The following is a 22,897-nucleotide window of genomic DNA, read 5'->3' as shown; positions in this document are numbered from 1 at the left end:
CTGGACGATGATTTCTTCGGTGGTGGTGCTGTTGTACCACCAATAGATCTCCCAGAAGAGTACAGAACTGAAGACCCATTTGAAGATGCACACGGTGAATACAGGGGTCCCATGGCAACAAAATTGATGAGGGACGCAATAGTAATTGGTGAGATGATCCATAAAGCACGTGAAATGGTCCACAATGTTTCAGCAAAGGAGAATGAGTCAAAGTACTTCAAGGATAGCTTGGTAGCAGCTTCAAAAATAATAGGCGTAAAGATTGAAGTCGATGGAAAGTTGCGTTGTAAAATGCCTGAGGGACTGGAACCTGAAACTAACCCATATTGGTATATGGACGAAGTTCACGATGTAGTTGACGCAGCTTCATCTGAAGCTTTGCATGAGAAAACAAGGCACGTGGCTGAGGATACTGGTATCCCGAGCTTCTCACTAAACGTATTTCAAGACTTCAAAAATCCAGAAACCAATGTAAGTATTATTTGTTAAGTGTTTTAATATGCTAAGATAAGTTTTATGTATGCTCGAGTAGTTCGATATTAATTTATTTTATAGTTCAGTTCGATTATACAATTGTGCAGTTCAAATGCATAATTTTTTTTAAAAAGTCATAGTTTAATTAAGTTTGTTTATGAGTGTGTATCTGTTCGTTTATCTTCTGTAGTTTGTTCTTTAATTGGTCTGAAATAACATTTTGAAATATATTTTTCCAAGGGTGGTGTTATACATGGAAGCGTGCCTGAAATCCATGGACAAAACGGTGAAGGTCTAAGTGACGTGACTGATGTTGATGCAGCAAAGGAATTGGCGGATGATGTATGTTTTAAACAAACCATCCATTACATTTTGCATGCTATATAATAAATTATCAAAATGTATATTTATTTATTTTGTATGTTTTTTAATAGCAGGTGTTGGACCAAAATGACATAGGAAATACAAAGGAGACAAACACTGAGATTCATAATATGGATGTTGTGGGCATGACTATCGCGACAGATAAGGTTAAATACTAGAGAACTGCCACATTCGTCACGACTCTAATTGTATTCGAATATATTTAACTGATGTGTTCATTTATTGTTCTTAACTTTGTCAAAAGAATTTAGCAAATGACCAGCATGCCGATGTTGGTGAAACGGCCGTTAGTAAGGAGACGATTGTTCAAAGTGTGAGGGGTCAGCTAGATGGTTCGACCATGAATGAGGTATTTGATTACTAACCCTAAATATGATGTGGGTATGAAAATGGAGATTTTACTATTTTGTTTATTCGGGTTTTAATGGATGCTGCAATTGGAAGTGAAAAGATTCAAGGCGGCGATGTTAGTGGCGTTGCCGTTGTTAGGCAGGAGGTCAGACGTTCTAACAGGGTAAATTGTCAAGATATGTTCGTTTGAGTATTATACATGTTCGTTTTATTCTGCTATGTGTTCTTATACGTGTAAAACAATGTATGTTGGAACATGTCAGGTTAAGGGGATCTAGGTGGGTGATGCCGGGAAGCAGGTGCTTTGTCCTACCATAACAAAGACAGGGGTAAAGGTGGCATACCCTGTAAAGAAAGCAAAAAAATAATTCGATATGGTTGTATGTTAATTAAATAATTTTAGCAGGTTGACGGGAACTCCAAAACAATAGTTGTGGTGGATCGGTTACCATTACAGGCCATTGACACAAATGTATGTGTCCTTTTGAATTGTTTATATTGATGGCTTGATGATTGTATCTTATTTTGGGAGTGTTTGATGATCTATATATATGAATTACTATTATAAATCCATTTGTAGTATTCAATCATTTTTATTTTCTTTGAAGATTATTAGTCCAGAAAGACGCGAGACTAAAGCTACAGGGATGAGCATGTTCTTGCATACTTTAAAATTTCGCTCGCCCTATTTTCAACGTGATATAAGCACTTCAAAACAGTTGAAAAAAAATGAGAAGGAGTTGGGATTTTATGCCATGTACTTGGACAGTGGGGAGAAGTAAGTTGTTATTTTGTTGACTTTTACTTTAAATATATTGCTAGGAAATTTGTTTATATTATATGTAGCAAGGAAATTTTATTGGAATTGATGGATATACAAGTAAGGCGTTTTGAGATGTTATCAATGAGAAGAGGCAATGTGGTGAACATTTCTATTATAGATGCATGGACGCTAGTTCTGAACTAGAAAAAGCAATATCGATCAAATAGTTCACCACTTCGGTTTTTTTCTACGGCCAGCCTATATGTAAGTTATATATTTTCATATTCAATAAAAATAGACTCTAATTTATATTTTACTATTTTTTAGCTCGATAGCATAGCTCCGCAAAATTTAAGTCTTGAATCACAACGAGCTAAATTCTTGATGGAGTTATATGTGGAGTTGATGGAGTTTGGAAAAAATCTAGTTGGGAACATTGACATGGTACGCAACTACTTTTTTAAATGAATAGGAATTGTAATTTTCTTTATAATGTAAGTATTATTTATAAATATATTTGTTATTGGATAGTTTTTCTTCCCCGTATATGAACAAGAACGATACTTTGCACTGTGTGTGGATTTAAAAAGGGAACGAATCTTTGTGCTGGACAATCTCATAGACATACCAGATGACATTGATGAGATGAAGTATGACAGCCTCTACACCAAAGTTGTAAGTATTTTGAACTACTATCGATGCATACACAGATGTTTATACATGTCTGAAGTTACAATTTTTTTTATAAATTGCAGCGTACACTATTGGCGTATTATCTAAACGACAAATAAGAGACCATCAAGGCAAAATCGGTGACTAATTCGAAGATGCATATTGTCAAACTGAAGTGGGCGGACAAGAGAAATACATTGGACACATCTATTTATCTTATGCGACATTTAGAGACCTTCATGGGAGATAGTTCGTCAAATTGGAAGTGTGACATGTCCGACGCAAGTACACGACAAATCTCTCGAATGCGCGTGAGGTATTGCTCATCCATAATATCATAGTCTGGGAACGAAGTGAAGAAAGTGATTGAGGATAATGCTGCAATTGAATATCATAAGATATGCAGTGATCCATTGGTTAACATAGATTCAGTCTTGGTGGGTTGAGTTAGATTGATTTCTAAATAAATTTAAATTATCTTGAATTTTGAACATATTTAACTTATCACTTCCAAGTGACTTGATCGTTTTTTAGAGATATTGTTCGCTATTTTATTAACACGCCGCAAGTGTACGGGTGAAATTGTGTACAGTAGCAAGCAAGGTCGTATTCCACAGAGACTGAATTTACCAATTCCTATCCTAAATTATTCTACTCTATCTGGACAAACGAAATTGAGAATTTTGTTTTTAAACTAAACAAATAAATAAACACTGGAAAGAAAATAAATCAAGCTGTGAAACAGAGAAACAGATAAGAGAAGATTTCCCAAGGCAAAGGTTTCAACAGATTCTCCTAACTAACATGTTCAATTCAATTAATAAGACGATTCCTAAGGCAATCTCAAAACTAGTCTATACCCACTCCCGTGGCATACAAACCGTTGATTACATGCAAGGCTACCGTCCCCGGATCGCACTTCTAACATGCAACTCCTAAAAGCTCATAGGATTAACGCCCTCACAAATATCAATTCCCTTTAGAATTAAATATATGTGTTCTATGTTCTTAGTTCAGGTAATAATTATCATCTCCCAATATCAAATTAGAACCTATGATTATGCTAAATTGGTGGTCAATCAATAAAGCAAACAATTATAACAAGAACATAAAAAGGAACAACAATCTCAATTAATTAAATCAACAGTCAGAAATTCGAATCATGTTTACTCCCTAAACCCTGGGAAAAAGGGATTCTAGCCACACATAGACATATGAACTAGAATCAATATCTCAATAAAACAGAAAAACATTCAACAATAAAACCGTAGTGAAATCGAGAATCTTCAATCTTGCTCTATCTCCGTTCTCCGTCTCTCTCAGCTCTCAGGGAAAGGAAAATATGATGAAAGGTGATTAAAGCTTGCAGAGAATAAGTTCTTGGGAGTATTTATATGCCCTAGGTCTTGTAGCTCTCAAAAATACCCAAAATCATTAAAAAAATGAATTTTGGGCGGAAAAACGGCGACTCGCGCGGCCGCGCCTCCAACCCGCGCGAGGAAACAGAACTTCTGACAGCTTTGCGCAGCGATTTTGTTTTGGCTCGTTCTCTTTCGTCCGAACTCCGATTTATGATCCGTTTGCACTCACGAACTCCTCTTGAGACGAACTACAACTTGTATTTCAGCCAATTCTTCCAAATTCTGCTTCATTATTTCTGAAAATTCGTTCAAACACAAGCAAGTAAGAAGTTCTTGACCATAAACGAATATAAGCTCAAATAGACCATCAAACACACAAAATCCTCACAACTAAGCATCAAAAATGACACACAAAAAGGTAAAAATGCATGTTTATCAACCCCCCAAACTTGAACTATTGTCCGTCCTCGGACAAAACAAAGATGAACCAAGAATGAATCAACAAGAACGTAGAGAAAAGTGGATAACATTGTGGATTCAGATTTGTCAACAAAATTACCAACATGCATTTGTATCTCCAATCATCAAGATATCACACTCATGACAAACTTCAAATTGTGGTCTCAATGAATTGCAATCCTCAACAAAAAGATAAAGAATTTAAGATCTCTCAACTCTCAAGTGTATCAATCAAAAATATGGACGTGTATACGCTCAATTCAAGCAACACAAGTACTCATCCATAAGCTTGTCAATTGTCTCACCTCTCCACCACTTAACGTATGCTCTTATAACCAAGATCAAAAAGGTCTTTATTGAGGGTTGTAATGTAGGCTCTTTGGCAAGGTAGGATATATTTGGCTAAGTGACTAAAATATGCGAATCAAACTAACATCATCACCAACCTTATAACATTCTTACTCAATTCTATCATCCACCTTCCACAAAACCAAATTTTTCAATATATAATCCACCACAACACAACAATTATTTCACATGACATTATGACTTTCTAATGCATCCTATGTACCCATTTTTTTTTTCAATTATTTTCTCACTTTTCTTTTCTTTTTTTCTTTTCTTTTCTTTTTCCTTTTTTTTTCCAACGACTTGTAGGGTACTAGGATTTCAATCAAGATCAAAGTTCATAAACCATAATCACGCATCTCTACAATGCCAACTACCCCACATCAACAATCTCCAAGTTCCCACCCACGGCTAAACCAAATAAAATGGAAAATAAAAGGCTCAAAGGGGTGAACTAGGATGATATATAGTAATAGGACAAATATGGGATATATAGGCTAGCAAAGACGGCCTTCTATCATCTCAAAGTTATTAAGCACACTATGTGGCCTCGAGGGAGAAACCAAGACAAGTTCTAGTGAGAAACATGCATGCTTGAACAATCACTCAAGAATAAGAAATAAGACTGTAAAATAATGACAGTCAAGGCTCAAATCCTCACAGCTTATTTCATTGATTGCAAACACATAGAGACCACGCTTATCATTCATCACTCATGCTCAATCACAACAATATCAACACAAACGCATGCAATTCCATAAGTTTTAAACAGAAATCATCATGAGCCAGTTATCTAACCAATCTCTACACTACTCACATCATCATCAAGGTAACATCACAGAGAAACTACCAAAGCAAGACTAAAACAAACTCAACGACAAAACAAAAAAACTAAAACAAACAGTGCACCCACAAAGACACATCCCCCCAAACTTATTCACCACCAAGGAGAATAAGTTTGAAAAGGATTTGTGGGGCACGAAAACAAACAAGCAAACAAAAAGAAACGAACTAACCAAGATTGGGTTGCCTCCCAACAAGCGCTATTTTTAACGTCGTTAGCTCGACGATCCAGCAGGAATAGGTGGCGGCCACTTTTCATCAAATTTGAGTACATCATCTGTTGCGAACCAATGATAAGGTGGTTTTCCAACCTTCAAAATTTCTTGAAAACTATGGCCATCCTGTGAACAATCAAAAGTACTACCACTCCCCAAAAAGTGTTCATCAGATGAATCAAAATTAAAATCAAAAGATGGAGTTAGATAAAAGCTAAAGAGACAAGCCTTCAATGATTTCCCTTGGTCGATGCAAGTGTTGACTACAATTTGGACATCGCGCTCTTCAACACTTTTAAAATTTTCATCCTTCAAGCTCATCTCAACTTTCAGAACTTCTTGCTCTTCTTCCATCGCTTGAGGCTCTTCATATGATGTATCACTTTCGAGCTCAATGGTCATACACTGCTCTTTTGGACTCACCACAGTATTGCTTGAGAATTGGCCCGACTGATATAGATTGCTAATAGCAGTGGTCACTTGAGTCATCTGAGTCTCAAACACCTTCATCCGGGTCCCTAAAGCAGCAGTGGTAGACTCAAGCTTCTCCATCCTCTCATCTGACTTGGAGATAAATTTCATCAGTAGCTCTTCCAAATTAGGCTTCTTCTCCTCATTGATGACTCCATTGGTGACAGAGAAGCCTGGTGGAGCCTGAAGCGCGTTATTCGGGCACCCTCCATGATAGAACTGTTGCCAACTCTGATTGTTTCCCTGTTGTACTCTTTGAAATCCACCCTTCTGAAAATTCCTGAAATTCCAATTGCTGACAAAATTTGCCTCTTCCATCATCATCGGATTTTTCACAGCTGACTCCATCTTAGCAATATGCAAAGCATTTATCTTGGAAGACAATGCAGCGATTTGAGTGGCTAACAAAGTAACTGAATCAGAATTTGTGGTGGCAGCAACATTCTCCAAATATACCCTCTCGGCTGGCCATTGATAGCATGTAGTGCCCATGCTATCAAAAATTTCCATAGCTGCTCATGCACTACCTGAAAAAACTCCAGAACCAAAAAATAAGAACCAAAAGAAAAATAGAGAAAATAAATAGAAATAAAAAAAAATCCAGATTAGTATCAAATAATCGACAGATAGTACTGATAAAAATCAGTCCCCGGCAACGGCGCCAAAAACTTGTTCGCTATTTTATTAACACGCCGCAAGTGTACGGGTGAAATTGTGTACAGTAGCAAGCAAGGTCGTATTCCACAGAGACTGAATTTACCAATTCCTATCCTAAATTATTTTACTATATCTGGACAAACGAAATTGAGAATTTTGTTTTTAAACTAAACAAATAAATAAACACTGGAAAGAAAATAAATCAAGCTGTGAAACAGAGAAACAGATAAGAGAAGATTTCCCAAGGCAAAGGTTTCAACAGATTCTCCTAACTAACATGTTCAATTCAATTAATAAGACGATTCCTAAGGCAATCTCAAAACTAGTCTATACCCACTCCCGTGGCATACAAACCGTTGATTACATGCAAGGCTACCGTCCCCGGATCGCACTTCTAACATGCAACTCCTAAAAGCTCATAGGATTAACGCCCTCACAAATATCAATTCCCTTTAGAATTAAATATATGTGTTCTATGTTCTTAGTTCAGGTAATAATTATCATCTCCCGATATCAAATTAGAACCTATGATTATGCTAAATTGGTGGTCAATCAATAAAGCAAACAATTATAACAAGAACATAAAAAGGAACAACAATCTCAATTAATTAAATCAACAGTCAGAAATTCGAATCATGTTTACTCCCTAAACCCTGGGAAAAAGGGATTCTAGCCACACATAGACATATGAACTAGAATCAATATCTCAATAAAACAGAAAAACATTCAACAATAAAACCGTAGTCAAATCGAGAATCTTCAATCTTGCTCTGTCTCCGTTCTCCGTCTCTCTCAGCTCTCAGGGAAAGGAAAATATGATGAAAGGTGATAAAAGCTTGCAGAGAATAAGTTCTTGGGGAGTATTTATATGCCCTAGGTCTTGTAGCTCTCAAAAATACCCAAAATCATTAAAAAAACGAATTTTGGGCGGAAAAACGGCGACTCGCGCGGCCACGTCGCGCGGCCGCGCCTCCAGCCCGCGCGAGGAAACAGAACTTCTGACAGCTTTGCGCAGCGATTTTGTTTTGGCTCGTTCTCTCTCGTCCGAACTCCGATTTATGATCCGTTTGCGTTCACGAACTCCTCTTGAGACGAACTACAACTTGTATTTCAGCCAATTCTTCCAAATTCTGCTTCATTATTTCTGAAAATTCGTTCAAACACAAGCAAGTAAGAAGTTCTTGACCATAAACGAATATAAGCTCAAATAGACCATCAAACACACAAAATCCTCACAACTAAGCATCAAAAATGACACACCAAGAGGTAAAAATGCCTGTTTATCAGATATTATGGATTTAGATTGTTTGTGAGATGTTACTGATTTAAGTTGAATTATCTTGATTTTTGGACCTATTTAAATTTAATTTTATTAATTTATGGTATTTTTTGTAAGTGTTTTTTATTCAATTGGGCTATTTAACTGTATTTAAAATGCTATTTAAAGTGTAATATCTCAAATTCATGTCCAACTTAGTATAAAACCAGAATTTTAAATTAATGTTTTTGATCATATTAGGAAAATGAATATACATTAAAATTTGAACAAAGTAGATCAAAATATGAACATACAAAATATGTCGCCACAACATGGGTACAATTTTTCCATACGTGAATTTCATGATATAAAAGTCCACCATCGTTATTGAAAATTAAATAGATAAAGGTTCACTATAAAAAAAAATACTCAACAGGATTAAATAACTTAGATCAATTAGAAAGCTTATTTCAAATTCATGTACAATGGTTCTTATTATGCAAATGGTTCTATACAGTAGTATAATATAAAATCATTACAAAAATCGATTGTAACTTATAGGAAAGTCTATCATATAAAAATTTAACAAAACTTAATAATGCTTTCTAGGGAAGTCAACAAATAGAATTGAACATATTGCATTAAATTTTGAACAAAACAAATAAAAAAAATGAACATACAAAATATGTCGCAAGAAAATGGATAGAATTTTTCCATAAGTGAATTTCATGACATCATGATGTTAACTAGATAATCTATACGCATAATGAATAAAAAAAGTCAACAAAATGATATCAACTAAAAAAGTCCAGCATCGTTATTGAAAATCAAATACATAAAGGTTCACAAAAAAAAAAAAATCAAAAAGAGTAAATCAATTAGAAAGCTTATTTGTTGGGCAATTCCTCGAATCATGATGCCCCATCGTATTGCATTTCTTACAATTACGCAATGGCTTCTTAGCAAGATCCATGGCCTTCTCTTGGTTCGATTTTCTTCTTCCACCTGCGCCACTGCCTTTCGTTTTGGATATGAGAGGAGGTAACACAGATGGTACTTCCGGTGCTGTAGTACCATAAAAATCCTTGAAAAGCCTATGCTTAGCTTCTAGCTTAGACTCTGTACTGCCCTCCTTCGCAAATCTTTTTTCAACTTCAATCAGCACTGCAAGGAGTTCTTCACGTAGCACTTGATTGTCACCAACATACCCAATACAATTGCCAACAACGTTGAAAAATTTATTGTTACCAATAACAGAATTTTGGCTTGGTGCACTGTCGAGCTCAAAACCAGGAACCATGGCCAACAATCTACTAAATTTGGCTCCAGCGAATTGATATGTATTTATCAGGAATTCTTTCAACTTGAAATGTGCGAAATGCAAGAAAAATGTGTTTGCACAGAATACCTTTCCTGACGAACAGATTGCAGCTGCAAGATGTATAAGTGTCCGACAGTCTATGTCGCACCACTAATTTCCCATCAACATTGTCATGCACAGTATATATGCTCTCATCAACTTGCTCCTCCATCTGATACATATTGCAATAGGTTTGCGAAGCATCTATCTCGTCTTGTACCTCCTTGAATATGTTGTTGATGTATATGGTTGCAGCATACTTCTCTATTTTAAGTCTCGTCTTCATGGGTAGAACGCCAGTCTCGTCGGCAAAGGTAGTCTTATGATAATTATGTCGTTGAGCCTCCAATGCACTGCAATATTGCATATAAAACAACATAAGATTTGCATTCTTATGGACAAACCGTTTGAAGTAGCTATTCTTGCTCTCTGACAACAATGTAGTTCTGAATAATCCACTCATACTGACATCTCTAAAGTATGCAGGGATCCAGTGTGAACGATCATCGAACATATCAGAAAACCATCTATTATCCTACAGGTCGTACTCATCCATAAGATTTTTCCAATTATCCTAAAAAACAGCAGGCTCATCAAATTCAGACCAAACAAAATTCCCAAAGTTGGTTTTGAATTCAGTGCTATCCCTCAGTCTTTGCGGCATCTTCTCAGCAACCTTTCATTGTAATATGCCACATGCAGTATCTGTGACGTGTTTGAGGCCAAACTGCCGCAACAGCCTTTTTCAACCCTGAATCTTGATCAGTTATTAATAGTGGTGGGGCATTTCCCACGCATTCGACAAACTTCTCCAAAACCCAAGAATACGAATCAACATCTTCTCGAGATATGATAGCTGCACCAAAAGACAAACACTTGCCATGGTTATCCCTACCCGTGAACGGTGTGAAGATCATTTTGTACCTGTAAAAGGAAAAAATGAATCTTTAATACTATGAGAACAAAACGGAAAAAATAAACGTTCATACTACAACAATATAAAAAAGAATAAAACTGACTTTTCAACCTATTTGAACAGTTATCAAATACAATCCGAACATTCGAGTAAAAACGTTTGAACACAAAACTAAACAGGAACAATTTTAATAAATAATTTGAACACATAAAGAAACAAGAACAAAATTATACAGAACAGAGAAAAATTAAAAATACCTGTTGGTATTGTATGTTGCGTCGAAGGACACGGCTTCACCAAATAATTTGTAGTTCTTAACAGAGACTTCGTCGGTCCAAATCAACCGACAAAGCCTCTTCTCATCGTCTACATCATAGAAATATTGGAAGTCATTCCTAACTCTTTTTATTCATGAATGTTTGCAAAATCATGTGAGCATCTGAATCAAGTGCGTAAACATTAAGATCACGTACAAAATTCTTGAAATCATTACTGACGCAACCAATATCCTCATACTCGCCCATAATCTCTCTGTACATACGGAAAGATCTAATAGGCCCAATGTTTGCTTTAATCGCAGACGTAATCCACATCTCATGGGCAGGGGTAACGTTCTTGTTCACGGGCATAAGGTGTCTAGATACAGTAGGAACCATGGCGTGATTATGACCCTCAATGAACGTGCGCACCTTATACATACCAAAATCTGAAATTTGCAAAATAATCCGAGCCCTGCAATTCAACTTGCATGACGTTCTCTTACGCTTGTTGGTTGAGCATTTACTTTTGGGCATCAATGACTCGTCAGGCTTAGGAGGAATACCTTCTCTATTGCATAACACATAGTATAAAATAATTGTACCATCATCATCCTTTGTGCTTGTGTTTTTTCTGGATGTAAAACCGCATAACTCTGCATAGTCGTCGTAAAACTTACATCCTACATCCAAATTTGGAAAAATCTGCCCCACAAACGGTTTGCTCTTAGCCTCACATTCAGGGATTATACGTTCAACTATTTCATTTTCTTCATACGCCGGATATCCTTGAAAACAAAAAATACAATGGAGACAATTTTAGAACATGATGAAGTGTTAATGCTCATTAAATAAATTATAGGTAAACTGGAAGAATATACTGTACTATGAAGTGCAAACATTAAAAATTCGAAGCTAATATATAGTAGTTATAAAAAACAAAAAATGTGGACAAATGACAGCGCAAAACACATTACACAAATGAATTATTCATTTAAATAAACGAACATAAACTATTAAGAATCGAACCTAATAGTATTATACAAGAAACTGGTGTAGATGGATAAGTGTAGAATCGAACAGAACAATACGCAAATCATTACAAAAAAGATCTCACTAAATCATTGTGAACATATAATGCACGAGTTCGAAAAAAACAACAAATATATACTTGTTTGGAATCACCGCGTAAAACTATAATGAAAAGAAAAAAAATTTACATGTATCATCCATGGAAGCCGACTTCAATGTTCTGAAGAACAGACGTCGTTTTTTTTTTAACTTTCCGAAATGAAGCTTCTGAGATTGATAATGAATTTTGATACTGAGTTTTACGGTAGGAGGAATTTCACAGTCAGAGAAATTTTACTGAATAGATATGGTATAATCAAATCTTACCAAAAAAAAAGAAGATAATTTAAGATTACATATCTTAATATACGGTTAGTTATGAAATGTAATTACTATAATGACCTTTTCGAAAATAATTAAGGGGATTTTTGCCGATTAAAATTCGGCCATTGGATTTAAAGGAATCAATGCTCCAGATCACTTCTCTCTTCTCTAAATACTTGTACTTCTCTGTTGAACCATTCTCTCTCTCTCTCTCTCTCTCTATATATATATATATACATATATATATATATATATGTATATATATATATATATATATATACAACTTTAATAAATGGATTCTCAACCTATAACAATAATTAAAATAAACAAGCTAACACATACGATACAACCAAAAACAACAATAATAAGTCAATTACTTTCAATTTAAAGAAAAGTATCCAATGAAAAGTCTAAGGAAATTAGTCTACACTCCACCAACAAACATAACATAAAACATGAAGTAACACAAGTCTAAAGGCCAACACCAACAACAAACAAATAGTTTCATGGTAAGACACTTTGGCTTGTCTGATTAGGAACACCTCTACTAGGTCCTCCACGAACTCCAGGTCCTGCACCACCACCAATCCCAAGTTGAACCAAAACTATTAATTTTTCAAAATTAAAACAAGAAGAATAATTAGCATATATTTGTAATGATTTTAACTTTATAATTTATAATAGCATTAAAGTACTCACTCGTTTCAAACTCCTTCTCTAACTCAGTTTTAGACACATCTTCTTCATCTTGGAAGAATCAATCCGATGAACTAGATCTGAGCCAATCCTCAGCACATATCAAAGCCTTCACCATATTAGCAGTCACCGAGCTTCTAAATTGAGATAAAACACGACCCCCGTACTAAATGCAGCCTCAGAAGCAACGCTCGATATAGGGATAGCCATGATGTCCCTCGCCATCTCGGATAGATTAAGGAAGTGCAAGCCATTTTTGGACCACCGCTGTAGGATATCAAACTGATCACCCTCGATAGCTCTGTGTTTGTATTTCTTTTCAACAAAGTACACAGTAATCTCTGACACATCGCCAATATCTTCATCTTCACTATCATCATAAATAACATCAATATGGCTTTGAGTACCATTAACTTGAGGTTCAACTTGAACCGAGGTAGGTGTATTGGCAAGTGATTCCTCAACTAGAGTAAGTTGTTTCTTGTAATACTCAAACAACTCATTCAATGAGTTGCGCACCTCCCCACCAATTCAGTCGCTCGCTGAGGACCATATTCCTTAAGCACTTTTTCACATGTGTGATCTTCTGTCTCGTATCCAACAATGCAGAAATACTATATTATTAAGCGACACATATAATGAATTGACTTTAGAGTTATGAATTCTAAACTTGATAATTAAAAATACACTGAACTAATTCATATACTATATATTATTTCTGTGTTAGGTGTGTGACAACTTTTTATAGATAACCAATTCTTCTTCAAAGAGAAAGAAGTCGCCAAAATGGACAATTAAATTTAGCCATACCCATATTATACTCCTTTTACAAAATTTAAAAGCGAATGAATGTCTCAATGTAGAGCAGGGAACAACGGTATCGAACTCCTTCTTTGGTGGATATGTTCCCTTATTTATAGAGTGACAGTGGACTAGGGCTTGGCACATGAATCAGGGTTTGCGTCTTGGCTGCTAGGGTTGACAGAGATTCTTTCCTACGACGTCAAACCCTAGTATCTGATGAATCTCTTTGCTTTGGCAAGTAATATTCCTGGAAAGGTAAGTGGATCTCTCCTTCATTCTCGTCAGTGCGATGGACTGCGCCGCTTTGCCCAATTATCGCCCAAAGTTTGCTTTTCTCTTTGGCCTGTCACTTTTGCATTCTATTTTTTGCCCCGATCAAATCCATTTTTTCTTTGGCTCTGTGTCTGAACATGACCCGATCCCGCACGGTACTTTTTCTGGGCAAAGTGCAAAATTCTATGCCCACTATGATTTCGTGTTCTTGCCTCTCTTACATAATGAGGTCTGTTCTGCCCACAAACGTATGTGCACGCTCTGTGCCCTACAACATATCCTCCCAGACACAAAAATACAGAAAAACACAAGAAGAAACTCAATCTAGACCTAAACACAGACTCAAAAGAGCATGAAAAACAAACTCGTTTGATACTAACATGATGATTTTCCTCGTATTCACTACAAGAAATTCGCTCATAGATGACGGTTTTTAGCTGTCATCTATGTCCTCAATGAACCGTCAAGTATAGTGGCCTCCATGACGGTTTGATACTAACATATTATGTTCTTGTTATTCTAACAGATCTCCAGATTCTACAAGATTCCCAATAAATATTGTTATGTTTGAATTAAACCTTTGTAGGTTGACATCACCTTTAGTGTCGTTGACTAAGGATGACGTGGCTTCTGATCAGCTAGGATTCCCATTCAGCATCAACTACATTTAGATAATTAGATTCAACATGTATAGATTTTAAACTCAATAGCAAATGTAAGTAGGGCTAGTCTTGAATTATCTGAAGTGTGTCTTGATGCATTTTCAACAAATCATATTTGATGATTCTTTAAGTTGTGAACCTGTAAACAAAAGAAGCACATTTCCTAATAAGTGAGCTACAATGTACAAGGTACAAACAATAGTAAATCATCAACAAGGGGCGTTTTGAAAAAACATCAAAACTTTATAATTTTCCCAACAATCTTGATTCGATTCTAAATTGAAAAAGATAATGACGTAAATTATATATATATATATATATATATATAGGAATGGGATCATATAGATCCCAATGCTTATAATAGATCCGTAGATCCAAATCTAGACCACTCATTTATGACATGTGGCGCATCAAGATGGTGACACATGGCAAGGAGCTTCCAAGCATTCCAAGGCAAAATCTGGAGGGGTAAAATTGGAATGTAATTTTCAAAATTAATAATTAAAAAAATATATATTTTTTTAGATTTTCTCAAAATAGATATATTTTAGATGCATATAGTCTCACACAAATATGCATAAAGTTTTCACATGAAATGCATAACTTTGAATAGAAAAATGCATTTGATTTTTACAGTTTTGATAGTTTCACCACCCCACCCCATACCACCCCCCCAATCCACCCCACACCACCCCCCAACCTTCCCCATTACCACCCCCCAAAAATTGGCACGTTTCATATGCATATAAAATCAAACAAAAATGCATAAAGTTTTCACATAAAAATGCATTAAATTATACAAAAAATGCATTTCATTTTAATAAATCTAGTAGTTTCGCCACCCTACCCCTGCCCCACCCCCACCCCACCCACCCCCACTCCCTCCCCCCATTACCACCCCCAAAAATAGACATGTTTCACATGCATATAAAATCAAACAAAAATGCATAAAGTTTTCACATAAAAATGCATTAAAGTATACAAACAATGCATTTCATTTTAATAAATCTGGTAGTTTCGCCACCCCACCCCTGCCCCACACCCACCCCACCCCACCCCCCACCCCCTACCCATCCCCCCACCCCAAAAAAAAATTCAAAAATTCATTTTCTGATTGCTGACCCACCCCCACCCCCCACCCACCCCCCCCCAATTTCTTTTTTTCAAAAACTGATTTTCTGATTGGTGACCCACCCCCACCCATCCCCCCCCCCCCCAAAAAAAAAAACTTATTTGTAGTTAATGTTTTATGCATTTTCATGTAATAATATATGTATTTTATTGTTCTTGATTATGCATTCTTCTTTTTTATACACACATGTTTTATAATATTTTATTTTAGGGTATAGGGTTAGGGTTTAGTGTTTAGGTTTTTAGTGTTTAGGTTTTTAGTGTTTAGGATTTAGTGTTTAGGGTTTAGTGTGTAGTGTTTTAGTGTTTAGGGTTTAGTTTTTAGGGTTTAGGGTATAGGGTTTAGTGTTTAGGATTTAGTGTTTAGGTTTTTAGTGTTTATGATTTAGTGTTTTGGGTTTAGGGTTTAGGGTTTAGTGTGTAATGTTTTAGTGTTTAGTGTTTAGGGTTTAGTTTTTAGGGTTTCGTGTTTAGGGTTTAGGGTTTAGTTTTTAGGGTTTAGTATGTATGTTTTAGTGTGTAGGTTTTAGTGTTTAGTATTATTTTAGGGTTTGAGTTTTCGTATTTAGGGGTTGATGTTTATTTTTGTGTTTTCGTGTTTGGGTTTAGTTTTTAGGTTTTAGTGTGTAGTGTTTTGTGTTTAGTATTTATTTAGGGTTTTGGTTTTAGTGTTTAGGGTTTAATGATGTTTAGAGTTTAGTGTTTTAGTATTTAGGGTTTAGTTTTTAGGTTTTAGTGTGTAGTTTTTTAGTGTATATAGGTTTTAGTGTTTAGTATTTATTTTAGGGTGTTTTGCAAAAATAATTATTTGTAGTTAATGTTTTATGCATTTTCATGTAATAATATGCATATCAGTGTATGAAATTATGCATCCCCAAAAATTAAAAAAAATGAAAATTAAAATTTTTTTGGGGAGAGGGGGGGTGGGTGGTGGGTTGGTGGGGTGGGGGTGGGGGTGGGTCAGTGGTCGAAAATCAGTTTTTGAAAAAATTAAAAAAAAAATTGGGGGGGGGGGGGGTGGGGCTGGGGCTGGGGCTGGGTCAGCAATCAGAAAATCAATTTTTGAAAAAAAAAATTTTGGGGGTGGGGGGGTGGGTGGGGGTGGGGGTGGGTCAGCAATCAGAAAATCAGTTTTTGAAAAAAAAAAAATTGGGGGGGTGGGGGTGGGTGGGGTGGGGGTGGGGCAGGGGTGGGGTGGGGTTCAGGGGTGTGAGGGGGTGGGGTTCAGGGGTGTGAGGGGGTGGGGTGAAATCTTATGCATTTATATATGAAACTTTATGCATTTTGATATGAACCTTCATGCATTTTCGTATTAAACTTTATGCATCTAAAATATACTCTATTTTGAGAAAATCTAATTTTTTTTAATTATTAAATCTGAAAATTACATTCCAATTTTACCCCTCTCCAGATTTTACCTTGAAATGTCTTGCCACGTGTCACCATCTTGATGCGCCACCGCCACATGTCATAAATGTGTGGTCTAGATTTGGATCTACGGATCTATTATAAGCATAGGGATCCACATGAACCCAACCCTATATATATATATATATATATATATATATATATATATATATATATATATATATATATAAGTGATTATATGTTTTTATTTATATAATTATAATAAAATTATAGTTTTTTATTGTATTTATAATTTTTATATAATAATTGAGTTAGTTTCTATTATATGTATAAAAAAGGTTAATTACATTTAAACTCATGAACTTTAAATTTTTTATGAATTTCCATGAATTTAATAGGTCGTTCAATATTATTTGCCACAATTTTCTTAAATTCAGAAATGAGAAGCTGACATGATATTTTTTAAGTTGCCAAAAATATGATATGGAATTGTCGAATGATTAATAAAACAACGTTGTTTAGTTGATGTAATACGCCATCGTTTAGAACCCATACCACCATCGACGCCAACAACTCTTTAATCGGCAACAGTAGCCGCAACAATAGCCCCGACTGCCACCATTGCACCATCGACACCAACAACTCAGAACCCACACCAATCAAGCCCTAGCTTTTCCTCCCTTTTGAATCTATCATCGTCTCTCTCCTCTTCGATTGGAGGTAGTGGCTGTAATAATTGCCTTGGCCGCCGCCGCCACACCGTCTCCAGAAACCACGATTGACATCAACAACTCAAAATCTACACCAATCGAGCCCTAGCTTTGCCCCCGTTCGAATCTACCGTTGTCCCCTTCCTCTTCAATTGGTGATAGTAGCCATGGAAATTGCCTCGGTCGTCACTGCCGCACCGTCTCTAAATACCACCACCGACACAAACAACTCAGAACCCACACCAATCGAGCCCTAGCTTTTTTCCCATTTTGAATCTACTGTTGTCTTCCTCCTCTGCAATCAGTGGTAGTAGCCGCAGCAATTGACCTGACCACCGCAGTCGACACCAATAACTCTCCCCATACTTCTCTTATCTCACACCCGACCGGATGTCCAGCAGTAAAGTCGCCGCGTCCCGACGCTGCCTTTTAATTTCCGTAACTGGATGATAGTTTGCCACCTTCATCTTCCTCTGTTACTAATTCAGACGAATGTAGTGAAGCCGCTGACCACTTCTCATTTATGGCCAAATAGAATTGCTCAGCTAGGGTTAGGGTAATTGATTTTAATCCTAATAGAATATAAATGACGTCGTTTCCTGTTATTTGAAAATAAAAGAATGTAGTTTCAATTAGATAAATAAAACGACGTCGTTTCCTGTTATTTGGGAATAAAACAATGTAGTTTCAATTAGATAAATAAAACGACGTCGTTTCCTGTTATTTGGGAATAAAACAACGTAGTTTCAATTAGGTAAATAAAACGACGTCGTTTAATTAAATGCCATGTAGGAGACAAAAGTTGTACCAAATTATATTGAACTTGTTCAATTTATGGATTTTTAGACAAATTTAAAGCTTATGCAAAAGTCAAAAATTGGTGCAAAGTTTATGAGTTTTAATATAATTAACCCTATTAAAAATATATATATATAAATATTTCTTGTGCACCGCACGGGATGCAAATACTAGTTCTAATTAAAGATCATAAATCCATAAGTGGAATTTATTAAATTCATAATTAAAGTTTATAATCTCAAATTAAAATTTATTAATCACAATAGATTAATTCATTTATAGTGAATAAATGGTACATTCGAATGTACTAGAGTGTGCTTCAATTATATATTATCTACACATAGAGATATCAGACCAAGTTATTAAAAATCTTGTTTATATTAATGTAAAAGAAAAACGAAATTCGAACTCAATAGCGAAAAATAAAGGATTCTGAGCACACTTGATGATAGCTAGTTTTGGAATAGTGAGATCTTAATCTTGATTTGAATTGACAGCAGCGAGAGTGGACAAGGATTTGGTGCTGAGAATAAGCACTCCATTTTAATAACCTAATTTTGATTAAAGGGGGATCAGCTACCATTATCCAATTTCTCAACCACCTAAAATTAATTCCTCTCTCTCTCTAGTTAGTGTCTGCCTCCATAACTATCTAGCATTGCATCTTTCACATAAAATTTTATTAACTCTTTTTGGTTTTTGCATGCCTTTTTACCCTGTTTAGTAGGAGTAAGGATTTTGTGGTTTCAGAATTTGCACCTATATAAGCAGTTTGGTAGAAATTCCTAATTTCAGGTACAAGTTTACCACCCCTCATAAAACTAGCTTCCTAATAATTTCCCTTTATTCTCCCATCTTATCTCTCCCAATCTGAATCCGATCTTCAATACCACAAAATACTAAACATCTGTTGCTAAATTTCATCTTTTTCGAAAGTGGCCGTGAAGGTTTCTAGCCTTTTAATGTAGATTAAAAAGTGATCTCAACCAATTTTATTTTCAAGATTGGAGCCAAAGAAAAAAATATTGGTGATTTTATCACAATGATGAATCCCCTACTTTGTATTTCCTTTGTGGTCCGATTCTCATCTGAACGCATGTGGAGGAAACAAGTTCGCACCATTCACTTTTAGTATTCTAAAATTATATTTGTAGCGCTTCATCAGAATTTTGAGCAGAAGTTCCTCAGTTTGAAGGCGGCAATGAGATTCTATCACTGGCCGCGCCGCCTGCTCGTCGAAGCTCGAGACAGCGGCGGCGGCGGCTACAGCAGAGCGGCGAGCTTCGACAGGAACATGGTGATCATACTGGCGGCCTTGTTGTGCGCTTTGATATGCGCTCTCGGGGTAAACTCCATAGTGAGATGCATGCTGAGGTGCGCGGCCAGGATGAATATTAATCGGGGCGAGGCGCCGCCGCAGTTCGGGAGGAAGGGGCTGAGGAAGGCGGCGCTCCGGCATATCCCGGTGGAGGTGTACGGGTCGAAGCAGGGGGTGGGGTCCACGGACTGCCCGATATGCCTTGGTGAGTTTGTGGATGGAGACAAGATGAGGGTGCTGCCCAAATGCCATCACTCCTTTCATGTGAAATGTGTTGATGTGTGGTTGGCCTCCCACACCTCGTGCCCCACGTGCCGCCACTCGCTCGCCGACCACGCCCCCGACGGCGGCCGAGGAGCTGATTCTGCTGCTCAAGAGGTGGCCTAATTGCATTGTTTATATTTTCTTAGGATTAGTTTTATTTTGGATTTGCTTTGTTGTTTTGAAAAGCACTTCTTTAAATGGCTTATGTGTGTCATGTAAATATTGGGAAAAAGTTCTTGGAGATGTTCGGTGTTTGGCTAATCTTATTTTGGAGAGATTATGAACTCCAACGCTTAATAAAATGTTTCAAGAATTTAAAAGATGTAAGTTTTCAGAAATTTATAAGTTATTAAATTGTTTGAATTATTAAGTTTAAAGGTTAAATAGAGAATTTTTGGTTACCGAGAGAAAATCCTCGTTAGAGAAACATTTTTAATTTTTAATTTTTATCAAACACTTTAAATAAGTTTATAAAACTTCTAAATAGCGTATGACATGTTTTAAAGATCTTACAAGCTCAACCAATCACCCTTATTTAGAATTTTTATAACACTATTGAGTCTTTGCAGTTAAAACATCGGGACTTCTCATTTTTTAATTTTTTAAATGAACCGTCCTTTTAATTTCTTTTCAGATAAGATCGAATGTACACAAATTAAGATTTTTTGTGCAATGAAAAAGAGAGGTTTCTTTCAGTTCTTTTGTGCATGTATGGGAAAGTTATGCGGAAATTGCAAAATTAATATAAATAATATGTTTCCGACACAATTAACCCACTTTGAAATATGATACTCAATATCTTTGATGGCGGCCTAGAGTGTGTTGCAGCTTTTATTTATGTATTTATTTATCTGAATACCAAATATCATGTGATTATGTACTTGGGAAGTTGTGAGGTAAAAAGTAATTAAGATGGAGGTGGGGTGTGATTGATGATATATATGGAATTGAAAAGCACATGGGATGTGCGAAGAATAAGTAAACATATCATGTTTGGATGTGGAACATATAGAATCGACAGTTTAGAGTGCTCCTAGAATGGAATCCCACTCTCTCTCTTACTTTCTCCCTCTCTCTCTCTTTCTTTAGTTTTATTTAAATTTTGGGTTGCAAACAAGCTAGGTTTTTTATCAAGAATTTTTACGTTAAAATGAACCTGGAATAAGATCTTGATTGACATTGGTTGAGGATGAAAACAACATTATTGGACCACTTATATGCCCGTTACTCGTAGTGTCATGTCAATATATATATATATATATATATATATATATATATATAGGGAGTGGTTCAATTGAGAAGCTATATATTATTGAGAAGTTGAGAAGCAATCTAATAGATGAACATGTCAATACATTTTTATGAACGCGGGTTTGATCTGGGGTTCGATCCTTGGCGATGGCGTATTTTTTAACAAATTAAATAGATCCGTATGTTCGTCAGTTATATTTGGTATGTTCAAAGAATTTATTAATTTGGGGTCTAATTACCATGTTCATCAAAATATATTGACATGTTCATCTATTAGATTGCTTCTCAACTTCTCAACAATATATAGCTTCTCAATAAAACCACACCCTATATATATATATATATATATATTCCACCTGCCAAGAGTACGTCACTTTCTTTTTAAGACATAGTCCCACATCTTTTTCTTATAATTTATCCTTAAAAATACCCATTATTTACAAAAAAATCCACCTCTTATTCAATCTCAACCCCTTGTTCTTTTCTTCACTACATAAAAAACACCAATTATTTTATTAAATCATGTGCCCAATCAAAGTCACATGCTCTTGGCGGACGGAGGGAGCACTTCTAAATATATTCAAGTTGACCGATTGAAGGATACGAAGGTGGCACGTGTTCAGACTCACTTATGTCACGTCGGTCCTAAAGTCAACAAGCTTAAAGCAAAGTTAATCTTTAAAGTGTATCAAGTCATTCCGAATATCTAATGCTACAGAATTCGCATTAAACATGAATCCCGCTTTTCAGAAAAAAAGTATAAGGATGTCTGTCGAATATCAACATGAACGTATGGATATGCAGATCTAGCTATCACAAGCATTCCTTGATACAACGAAAAGATTTCAACGGACAATAAATCAAATTATGAAAAAAGCTCTCGGCCCTATTCAAAGTTGTAAAAATAGTCTAGGCTTACACTTTTAGGATCGAACTATGACGTGACAGGCTCGAAGCTCATGGAAAAATTACATAGAAATTTTAAAATGTACTTGTAGCATTCCCAACAAAATTTGAGAATTCTCTTATCTACAAACCTTCCAAAATTGACTATGTGAAATTAAGGTTCGAACACATCAAGTGGAATTTACTAACAACTTCGGTCTTCCATGTGAACTTTCGAGTCTTTCACATTATAGATTGATTGCGAAAGTGTAAGTCTAAATTATTTTAATTATTTTATCAAAGTTTAGGCTATTTTTTTGCATTTATTAAAGTTAGAGCTGTTTTCACAAGTTTCATTAAGGTTTTGCCCATATTTTATATAGGTTTTAAAAATTCTAACCATTTTTACAAATTACTCCCTCCGTCCAATTGATTTTGTCCCGTTTTCATTTTTTATTTGTCCCACCATCTTGTCCCATTTCTATAAATAATCCTCCTACTTTATCACTTTATCACTTTCTCTCTCCTACTTTATCACATTCTCTCTCTTTCT

General features: G+C 35.8%; 2 protein-coding genes across 2 annotated transcripts; one reads left to right on the top strand and one right to left on the bottom strand.

The window, feature by feature from the left end:
- Positions 1-9,130: 9,130 nt before the first annotated feature.
- On the bottom strand, positions 9,131-13,433 carry LOC130998229 (protein FAR1-RELATED SEQUENCE 5-like). The gene is made up of 8 exons (XM_057923660.1): positions 13,400-13,433; positions 13,048-13,344; positions 11,026-11,577; positions 10,790-10,898; positions 10,345-10,540; positions 10,021-10,151; positions 9,665-9,969; positions 9,131-9,579 (listed from the first exon to the last, which is right to left on the bottom strand). The coding sequence occupies exons 1-8, from the start codon at positions 13,431-13,433 to the stop codon at positions 9,131-9,133; spliced, it is 2,073 nt and encodes a 690-aa protein (XP_057779643.1).
- A 5,772-nt stretch (positions 13,434-19,205) lies between these two features.
- On the top strand, positions 19,206-20,530 carry LOC130997190 (RING-H2 finger protein ATL74-like). The gene has a single exon (XM_057922444.1). It carries the CDS (start codon positions 19,828-19,830, stop codon positions 20,329-20,331), a length of 504 nt encoding a protein of 167 aa, XP_057778427.1. The 5' UTR covers positions 19,206-19,827; the 3' UTR covers positions 20,332-20,530.
- The last annotated feature ends 2,367 nt before the right edge of the window (positions 20,531-22,897 follow it).

Source organism: Salvia miltiorrhiza, chromosome 8, assembly GCF_028751815.1.
Source record: "Salvia miltiorrhiza cultivar Shanhuang (shh) chromosome 8, IMPLAD_Smil_shh, whole genome shotgun sequence".
NCBI lineage: Eukaryota > Viridiplantae > Streptophyta > Magnoliopsida > Lamiales > Lamiaceae > Salvia > Salvia miltiorrhiza.
The sequence above is the reverse complement of the archived record's forward strand: the minus strand, read 5'-3'. Positions and strand labels throughout refer to the sequence as shown.